At 74.0% G+C, this 9,823-nt stretch overlaps 2 protein-coding genes across 2 annotated transcripts; both read left to right on the forward strand.

The window, feature by feature from the left end:
• Positions 1-1,666: 1,666 nt before the first annotated feature.
• RAB5B (RAB5B, member RAS oncogene family) lies at positions 1,667-6,566 on the forward strand. Its single transcript, XM_083814490.1, has 6 exons — positions 1,667-1,807; positions 3,370-3,640; positions 4,164-4,315; positions 4,442-4,564; positions 4,676-4,769; positions 4,997-6,566. The coding sequence occupies exons 2-6, from the start codon at positions 3,478-3,480 to the stop codon at positions 5,110-5,112; spliced, it is 648 nt and encodes a 215-aa protein (XP_083670616.1). The 5' UTR covers positions 1,667-1,807; positions 3,370-3,477; the 3' UTR covers positions 5,113-6,566.
• Positions 6,567-6,754: 188 nt separating this feature from the next.
• On the forward strand, positions 6,755-9,038 carry SUOX (sulfite oxidase). The gene is made up of 4 exons (XM_083814469.1): positions 6,755-6,861; positions 6,998-7,040; positions 7,141-7,300; positions 7,482-9,038. Exons 2-4 carry the CDS (start codon positions 7,009-7,011, stop codon positions 8,901-8,903), a joined length of 1,614 nt encoding a protein of 537 aa, XP_083670595.1. The 5' UTR covers positions 6,755-6,861; positions 6,998-7,008; the 3' UTR covers positions 8,904-9,038.
• Positions 9,039-9,823: the final 785 nt, after the last annotated feature.

Here is a 9,823-nt window from a genome sequence, read left to right on the forward strand (position 1 = left end):
GGCTCCGGGACCTCCCCACCTCCCCCCCCCAGCTCTGGGACCCCCCCCCGCCCCGAGCTCCTTGCTGGCCCCCCAGGACTGCTCGGGGCAGAGCCCCCCCCACCAAGGACACAGCCCCCCCCCCCCCCAAGGATACAGCCCCCCCCCCGGAGAGGAGCCGCCCCCCCCAGCCAGGGACAGGAGGCCCCCCCCCCCCCAGCGGCCCCCCCTCACCCTGGTCTCGGCACTTACGGCCCTGCCGGGGGGGCCCAGCGCCTTCATCCTCCTCCTCCTCCTCCTGTTCCCGCAGCGCGGTGTTGGGGGGGGGGGGACACCCCCTGCGTTGCGTGCCCCCCCCCCCCATTTTGTCGTGCCGCGGGGCGTCCCCACTGCCTTTTGTACCCGATAAAGCTCCGCGTGCAGCGCCACCGCCTCTGCTCGGGGGGGTCTGCGCCTGCCCCCCGCTGGGGGACCCCCGGAGTGTGGGGCCCCCCCAACCCCCCCTGTATGTGCCCAGGACCCACGCACGCCCCCCCCCCCCGTGTGCCTATAGGGCCGCTGTGTGGCCACCCCGCGTGTGCCCCGTGGGCCCCAGCCGCTCCCGCGGGGCCCTACAGGCCCGTACGTGCCCCGCAGACCCCACAGGTCCCGTCTGTGCTCCCCAGTCCCTTTAAGTCCCTTTGTGTCCCCCCCCCAGGTTCCCTACGTGTCCCACAGGTCCCTATAGGGCCTACGTGCTCCCTGCAGTCACTGTAGGGCCCGTACGTGCCCCCCAGGTCCGTATAGGGCCTGTATGTCCCTCATGGTCCCTGTAGGGCCTTTACGTGCACCCAGGTCCCTATAGGGTCCGTACACATGTTCCCCGCAGTCCCTGTAGGCTCAAGTGTGCATTCAGAGGGACCATACATCCCCCAGAGTCCCTCGAGGGCCCATACATGACACTCAGTCCCCATAGGTTCCATATGTTCACCATAGTCCCTATAGGGCCTATATGTGCCTTGTCTCCATAGGTTCTGTGTGTCCCCCGAGTCGCTATAGGGCCCAAACACATCCCCAGGTCGCTATAGGGTTCATACATCCCCCCAGGTAGGTTCCTACAGGGCCCATACTGGTCCCTATAGGCCCCATATGTGACCCCAGGTCTCCATAGGGCCCATATGTCCCCCCAGGTAGGTCTCTGCAGGGCCCACATCGGTTCCTACAGGCCCCATAGGTGACCCAGGTCCCTATAGGGCCCATACACATCCCCAGGTCCGTATAGGGCCCATATGTCCCCCCACGTAGGTCCATACAGGGCCCACACCAGTCCCTATAGGCCCCATACACAACCCTAAGGTCCGTATAGGGCCCATACGCGGCCCCAGGTCCCTATAGGACCCATACGTCCCCCTAGGTGGGTCCCTACAGAGTCCATACTGGTCCCTATAGGCCCTATAGGCGGCCCCAGGTCCCTATAGGGCCCATACGCATCCCCAGGTCCGCATAGGGCCCATATGTCCCCCCAGGTAGGTCCCTACAGGGCCCACACAGGTCTATGGGGTCCATACACGCCCCTATAGGCCCCCCACACGACCCCCAGGGGGTCCCCGCAGGCCCCCACGTGACCCCCGCTCCCCGCAGGGCCCCATTGGCTGCGCTGCGCGGGGCGGGGGCGCTGACGCGCCGTCCTCCGCCCCGATTGGCCGAGCCGGGAGGAAGAGGCGGGCCCTCCGCCCCGCCGCGCGGCGCCGATTGGCGGAGCCGGGCCGCGATCCCGCCCGGGCGGGGAGGGCGGGGCCCAGGCGCTGTTTGTGTGCTCGGGCCGCGACGGGAGCCGGGGCCGCCGCAGGTACCGGGGAGGGCCGGGCCGGGGCCGTGACCGGAACCGGGAACTGCAACCGGGACCGGAGAACCGGGGCCTGGGGCTGCTTCCAGGCCCGTCCCTGTGAGGCCACGGCCGCCGCCGGGCCGGGGCGGGGACCCCCGGGGCCCTCCCGGTGCCGCCGCTCCTTGCCCGGCCTCGGGGGGCTCCGGGGCCCGGCTGTGCCCGGGCGGCACCGGGGCGGGGGGGGTGGAGCGCTGCCGGTCCCCAGCGGGTCCCCCCTGAGCCACCGGGGCCGGTACTGGGGGGGGGGGCGCCCCGGCGGGGGCTCCGGTGGGGGCGGGCGGGCGGCGCTGCCCCGGCTCGGCGCTCGGTACCGGGGCCTCCGTGCGCCCCCCGGGCTGCCGGGGATGTCCCGAGGGCCCCCGCGCGCTGCTCCGCCACGGGGCCGTGCCCCCCGGTGCCCCCGGTACGCGGCTGGGGGTTACCGGCGGTAACCGGGCCCGGTGTACCGGGGGGGGGGGCCCGAGCCGCACGTCCCGCTCCTCCCCCCCGAGCCTCCTCCGGGCCCGCGGTTGGGCCGCAGCGAAGCCGGGTGGCACCGGAAAGCCGTTACCCCGCGGGGCTGGCGCAACACCGGGGCCCTCCGGGGGCTCGGCCTTGGGGCCCGGTGGCTCTCGGGGCCCGGTGGCTCTCAGCCCCCCGCCGGCGGAGCTCGGCCCCGGGAAGCGCCGCCGCTCGAGCGCCGCTGCGGCACCCATGGGTGCCCCCGGTGGGCGCGGGGCCTTGCTCCGTGGGTCCCCCTGGCCGGTGCCGGTCCCGGGAGCCGAGCGGCGGGTGCTGAACCCGGGGGGTGCTGGGGGCTGCGGGAGGGCCCCGGGGCGCTACGGGTGGGAGCGTGCACTCCGGGCCCCGCCAGCACCGGTGGGGAAGGGGAACTGGAGGGGAGCTGGCGGCCGGTGGCGTGCCCGGTGTCGGCTCCGCGCCGTCCCCGTCCTGCCCGCAGCTCGGCCGCTGCGCTGGTAAATCTGTGCCGGGGGACCGGAGCTCTACGAGGGGGAATGAAATGGAGAGGGGGGGGATAAGATTGGCCCTAAAGAAACCCCAAATCCGGCTCCCTCCAGGCCCGCGCGCTGTGGTGCTCCCCGCGCAGCGACCCCTCGGTGTCCGCCGGGTGGGATGCGCCGGGGACCCGCCGGCACCGGGGGGAAACGGGCAGATAAACGGGAGGGATATATATATAAAAAAACAAAAACAACAACAACAAAAAACCCAAACCGGGCTGAGGAACTTGGAGGCCGGGCCGGGAGTTTGTCTGCAGCCCCTCCTCGGGGCGGGGAGGGAGGCGAAGCAGCCGAGGAATCTGCGCGCCGCAGCCGGAGGGAGCAGCCCCGCCTCCCCCCCCCGTGCGGGGCTGCCCCGCGGAGCTGGAGGGGGGGGGGGCTCCCGGGACCCCCCCTGATGTGAGAAGGGGGCTGCCAGGAGCGCGGCCCGCGCCGAGCCTGCGTTGGCCGCGGGAGCTGCGCCTCGTGGGGTGCGGCGTGTCCGCGCCGTGCTGACTGCTCTGCCCCGCTCCGTTCCCCTTCCAGCACTGCCCAGCAGATCGGACGCCAGCGCCCCGCTCCGTGCCGCGGCGTCGCTGCCTTCCCGCTTCGCAGGGCGCGCGGCGCAGCAGCAGCAGCAGCAGCAGCCCGGCCATGACCAGCAGAGGAGCTGCCAGGCCGAATGGGCAGGCCCAAGCTAGCAAAATCTGTCAGTTCAAGCTGGTGCTGCTGGGTGAGTCGGCGGTGGGGAAATCCAGCCTGGTGCTGCGCTTCGTCAAGGGGCAGTTCCACGAGTACCAGGAGAGCACCATCGGGGGTGAGTCGGCCGGCGGCGCCTGCCCGCGGGGCGCTGCGGTGCCCGGGAGCCAAGCGCCGGGGCCTCGCGGGCTCCCGCAGCCGCCGTCTGCGCACGTTTTGCCTTGCGCCAGTTTTATTTCCTTCCGACGCGGGCCAGCGTTGGGCCCTGAGCTCGTGCTGGCGGCTGCGATCCGCGGAGAAGCCGCACGAGCGCTTTTGGGGAGAGCCCTGCCCCGCGTCCTCCTGGCGGGGCCAGGCTCTCGCCGCAGTCCCCACGCCTCGGCTGCGGTCTCGCAGCGGCGGTGCCGTGGGGCACGTGGGGCCTGCAGCCGGGGCAGGAGTCCCGCCGATCCCCCAATAAGCGCCGCCGCTCACCTGGAGCAGCCGCGTGTGCTCCCAGCGCGTCCTGGCAGCACCCGAGGGGCCCTGGGCTCCCCGCAAGCCCGGCTCCACGTCCCCCCGGGGCCGTTCGGGTGCAGGCGGGGTGCCGGGGGGCCAGTCGTTGGACGCTAATGCTCCCCTCCCTTCGTCCCTCCCTCCAGCGGCGTTCCTCACACAGTCCGTCTGCCTGGACGACACAACGGTGAAGTTTGAGATCTGGGACACGGCTGGGCAGGAGAGGTACCACAGCCTGGCCCCCATGTACTACCGGGGCGCGCAGGCGGCCATCGTGGTCTACGATATCACCAACCAGGTGAGGGCCCCGGGGCGGCGCCGCAGGCAAGGGGGGTGGCTCGGTCCCTGGCGGGGGGTCCCGGTGAGGTGCCCGCCGGCGCTGCCGCCACCGGATTCGGCCTTGAGCCCCCGCCTCTGCTCGCAGGAAACGTTTGCGCGGGCGAAGACATGGGTGAAGGAGCTGCAGAGACAAGCCAGCCCCAGCATCGTCATCGCCCTGGCCGGCAACAAGGCCGACCTGGCCAGCAAGCGCATGGTGGAGTACGAAGTAAGTGCCGGTCCCGGGCTCCTCGGGGCCAGGGCCGGTTCCCCCCCCCCGTGCCTGCAGCCGTGCTGCGCGGCCGCCGACCCCTCAGCCGGGCGCCGGTGTCTCTTCCAGGAGGCGCAGGCCTACGCAGATGACAACAGCCTGCTGTTCATGGAGACGTCGGCCAAGACAGCGATGAACGTGAACGATCTCTTCCTGGCCATCGGTGAGCCTGGGGGGGCTGCGGGGGGGGGGGCCGAGCCGGGCTGCGTGGGGCAGAGCTCCCGGGGGTCCTGCCCCACGGCGGCTTCGTGGCAGAGCCGGTGAGCGCAGGAGGAGCTTTTCCCCCCGCCGGGAAGCATGGGGGCAGCCGGGGTCTGCCTGTGTGGGTGCGTCCCCATGGTGCTGAGCAGCTCCTGAGGCCCCCCCCGCCTGTTTGCCCCCCCCCCCCAGCCAAGAAGCTGCCAAAGAGCGAGCCCCAGAGCACGAGCGGCGCGGCGGGGAGGAGCAGAGGCGTGGACCTTCACGAGCAGAGCCAGCAGAACAAGAGCCAGTGCTGTAGCAACTGAAGGGCAGCCGGCGGCAGCGGCCCGCGGGCAAGGAAGAGCGAAGCCGTTAATGTCCCCCCCCTGCCCCCCCCCCATCCTCCACGCCCCCCTCCGTACCGGCACACCGAGACCCGTCGGAAGCAGCCCCCCCCCCCCCCCCCAGAGCTCCGTCTAACTGCACTTTTTAACGCTTCAGAGCCGCTGCCGGAGCCCCGTTACCACCCGACGGCCTGGAACCAGATCCACCGGGGACTTAACTTCCAGAACCGAACTCTTCTTCACTTTGTATGATAGGTGCAGAGAGCGACCGAACTCCCCTTCTGTCCCCCCCCGCGCCCCCCCCCTCCCGCCTCCCCCTTTGCTTTGGTAAATCCTGCTCTCGGTCCCGCCGGGGACGCGAGGAGGCGGCCGCAGCGCCCTCGGACGTGGGCTTTGTGGCGCGGCGTTGGGAGCAGACCCCCGCGGAGCGGCATTCCCCCCGGGGGGGCTGCCGGGGGGGTTATTTTTATTTTTTCCCCCTCTCTTCCCTCCTCTTTCTTCTGTTTCGCTGCCCCGGGGGGGGGGGGGGTTTGGGGAACCCGCAGTGTCCTTACCTCCTTCCTCGGTGGCCTTTTTTTTTTTGCTGGAGGATCGGAAGTGCCTGGGAACCTGTCACAGGGGGAGGGGGGACGCGGGGAGACGGCGGGGACCCCGAGCTCCGACCCCGAGCACCGCGGGCGGCGGGGCCGGCACGCTTGCCCCCCCGGCGGAGCCGTGCAAACCCCCGCCACCGCCTCGGCGTCCCCCCGGTGATCCCGGCCCGGCCGCACCTCGCCGCCCTCCCTCCGGTTTGTGGGGGCTCAGCTCGCTGGGGGCGGGGGGGCACCGGGCGCTCCCCCGGTTCCTTTCCCTCCTTTGCCCCGGGGACCTCTCCCGGCGGGGCGACCCCGCGGGCGCCTCCGGCTGCGTGCGGCGCCCTTGGGCCGGGGCCAGGCGCCCGCGGCCCTGCGACCATTGCCCCAGCCTCGGCTCCCGGCCCAAAGCTGGCGGCGGGGGCGCCCGGGGGCTGGGTGGGGGCACCCCCCCGAACCCCCCCCCCACCCTCAGCACCCCCCTGTGCCCCTCACCCCCCTGTGCCCCCAGGCTCCCCCCGGGCTGGCAGCGGGGTCCCGGGGCTGGGTCCAGGTCCCGGGGCTGGGTTCAGCCCCCGCAGCCCCCCCCCGGCCGGGCGCCCCCAGCCCCCCGGGGTCGCTGCAGCTCCCCGGGGCCTTTTTCTCACCCCCCCCCCCCCCCCTCCTTTTCTCCGCTCCTCGCGTCTCCGGTTCGGTTCCTGCCGCCGCCGTGCCCCGGGGGAGCGCCGCCGCCCCGGCGGCCCCTGACGAGAGCGCGGTCCCGGCCGCGGCTGCTGGCTTCGCGGTGTATTTAATGTAAGTAAAGGACAAAACCCACAAAAAAAAAAAAGAAAAAAAAAAAAAAAAGAAGAAAACCACCCAAAACGCTCCGTCTGCTGCCTGCGGGGGGGCGGGGCGGGGGTGGGCCGGGGGAAGGGAGGCGGCGGAGCCCGGTACCGGGGCTCTTGGAGCCGGGCCCGGGCCCGCATCCGGCAGCGCCCCGATAGCGCTTATCGGGGGCACCGGGCGGCGCCGCGCCCCGCCCGCGCCGCGGCCCCTTTAAGGCGCGGCCGCCCCCCCTGCTGCGGGGGGGGAGGGGGCGTGGCCATCGGGCGAGGCCCCGCCCCTCGCCCCTCTCTTAAAGCCGCAGAGCGCCCCGAGAGCCCCGCTAACGACGCAGGTGCGGGGAGGGGGGGGGAAGCGGCACCGGCACCGGGAGGGGCGGGGCGGGAGGGGGACGCCCGGACGGTCCCGGCCCCCGGTGGGCTCCCGGCGGCCGCAGGAGCCGCTCTGACCGCGCCGCTCTCCCCGGCCAGGTCCCGCCGCGATGCTGCTGCTCCGCGCAGTCACCGGGCGCAGGTAGGAGCCGGGCCCGGGGGTCCCGGTGCCGCCCCCCCGGGGGTCCCGGTGCCGCCCCCCCCCCCCCCCCGGGCCGCCCTCAGCGCCGCTCTCCCCGCAGGCTCCCGCTGCCGCTGCCCCGCCGCGGCTGTTCCCGGACGGGCGCCGCCCGCTTCGCCGCCGGCAGCCCGGGCCCGGGGGGCAGCGGGAGGGCGGCCCCGGTGCTGGCGGCGCTGCTGGGGCTCGGCGCCGTCCTGGCCTACGGAGACCGGAGGCGGCGGGTGAGGAACGCGGGGGGGGGGAGCGGGGAGGGGGGCGGCGAGGGAAGGGGACGGGAGGAAGGGGGGGAGCGGGAGGGGAGGGCACGGGGCTCCCCGCGGTGCCGGTACGGGGGGGTACCGGGCTGTCCCGGGGGTACCGGGGGGCGCCGAGCTCCCCGCTGACGGGGCCGGGGTCCCCCAGACCGCCCAGGCCGCCCAGGCCCCCCGGTACCCCCGGTACACGCGGGAGGAGGTGGGGCGGCACCGCTCGCCGCAGGACCGCGTCTGGGTGACCCACGGCACCGAGGTCTTCGACGTCACCGACTTCGTGGAGCTGCACCCGGGGGGCGCCGACAAGATCCTGCTGGCGGCCGGCGGGGCGCTGGAGCCCTTCTGGGCCCTCTACGCCGTCCACAGCCAGCCCCACGTCCTGGAGCTGCTGCGCGAGTACAAGGTGGGCGAGCTCAGCCCCGAGGAGGCGCCGCCGGCCGCCGCCGCCGCCGGCGACCCCTTCGCCGGGGACCCCCCCCGGCACCCCGGGCTGCGCGTCAACAGCCAGAAGCCCTTCAACGCGGAGCCGCCGGCGGAGCTGCTGGCCGAGCGCTTCCTGACGCCCAACGAGCTCTTCTTCACCCGCAACCACCTGCCGGTGCCGGCGGTGGACCCGGGCTCCTACCGGCTGCGGGTGGAGGGCCCGGGGGGCCGGGCGCTGTCGCTGTCGCTGCCGGAGCTGCGCAGCCGCTTCCCCAAGCACGAGGTGACGGCCACGCTGCAGTGCGCCGGCAACCGCCGGGCCGAGATGAGCCAGGTCCGCCCCGTCAAGGGGCTGCCGTGGGACATCGGGGCCATCAGCACGGCCCGCTGGGGCGGCGCGCGGCTGCGCGACGTCCTGCTGCACGCCGGCTTCGAGGAGGAGCGGGAGGGCGAGTGGCACGTCTGCTTCGAGGGGCTGGACGCCGATGCCGGGGGGGCCCCCTACGGCGCCTCCATCCCCTACGGCCGCGCCGTCAGCCCGGCCGCCGACGTGCTGCTGGCCTACGAGATGAACGGCGAGGAGCTGCCCCGCGACCACGGCTTCCCCGTGCGCGTGGTGGTGCCCGGCGTGGTGGGCGCCCGCAGCGTCAAGTGGCTGCGGCGGGTGGCCGTCAGCCCGGCCGAGAGCCCCAGCCACTGGCAGCAGAACGACTACAAGGGCTTCTCCCCCTGCGTGGACTGGGACACGGTGGACTACAAGACGGCGCCCGCCATCCAGGAGCTGCCGGTGCAGTCGGCCATCACCCACCCGCGCCCCGGGGCGGCGGTGCCGGCGGGGGAGCTGACGGTGAAGGGCTACGCCTGGAGCGGCGGCGGGCGCCCGGTGGTGCGGGTGGACGTCTCGCTGGACGGCGGGCGCACGTGGCGGGTGGCGCGGCTGTCGGGCGAGCGGCCCCCGCCGGGGCGCGCCTGGGCCTGGGTGCTGTGGGAGCTGCAGGCGCCGGTGGCGGCGGGCGCGGAGCTGGAGATCGTCTGCAAGGCGGTGGACGGCAGCTACAACGTGCAGCCCGACAGCGTGGCGCCCATCTGGAACCTGCGCGGGGTGCTCAGCAACGCCTGGCACCGCGTCCGGGTCTCCGTCCGCGACTGAGGGCCGCGGCCCCGCCGCTTGCCTTTCTCCCGCCCCCTCGCGTGCGCGGCCGCGCCGCCGGCGGCTCGAAGGTCGCCGCTTTACAGCCCGCGACGTGTGAAAGTGGCTCCATAAAGATTGCGCAGCTTTTATGGACTCGCTGCTGCTGCTGCTGCTTCCCCGGGGCAGGGTTGGGGATGGCCTCAGGGGACCCCGCAGCCCCCCCCCCCAGCCCCCGTACCCCCCAGCACCCCGCAGCCCGCTGTGCCTCTGCCCCAATGTCCCAGGACCCCCGCCCCTCGCCCCCCCCCCCCCCCCGGCCCTTTGGGACCCCAGGTCCTGCCAAGACCCCACAGCCCCTCCAGGACCCCCCGGGCTCCCTGCCCCCCCCTCACTGCCTGTAAGGCCCCCCCGGGCTTCCCATGCTCAGGGGGGCTCCACGGAGCTCCCCAGTCCCCGTGGACCCCCCCAGTCCCCATGTCCCCCCCTCCGGTCCCTGTGGAGCCCCCCCATATCCTAGTGTCCCCCCCCCCCAGTCCCGGGGGCTCCTTCCCGGTCCCCGTGGATCGCCCCCCCCCCCAGTGCCTGTGAAGCCCCCCCGGTCCCAGTGGACCCCTTCTTGGTCCCCATGGACCCCCCGGTCCCTGTGGAGCCCCCCCAGTCCCCGTAGACCCCCCCCCCGCCATATCCCAGTGCCCCCCCTTCCCCCTCCGGTCCCGGGGACTCCTTCCCGGTCCCCGTGGACCCCTCAGTCCCCGTGGACCCCCCCAGTCCCCGTGGACCCCCCCTCTCCGGTCTCGGGGGCTCCCTCCCGGTCCCCGTGCACCGCCCTCCCCAGTCCCTGCGGAGCCCCCCCGGTCCCCGTAGACCCCCCCCCGGTCCCCGCGGAACCCCCGATCCGTCCCCCCCCCCCCCCGCGGCTCTCCGGGGTTCCCACGGCG

Source organism: Anser anser (assembly GCF_964211835.1).
Source record: "Anser anser genome assembly, chromosome: 30".
Classification (NCBI taxonomy): Eukaryota; Metazoa; Chordata; class Aves; order Anseriformes; family Anatidae; genus Anser; species Anser anser.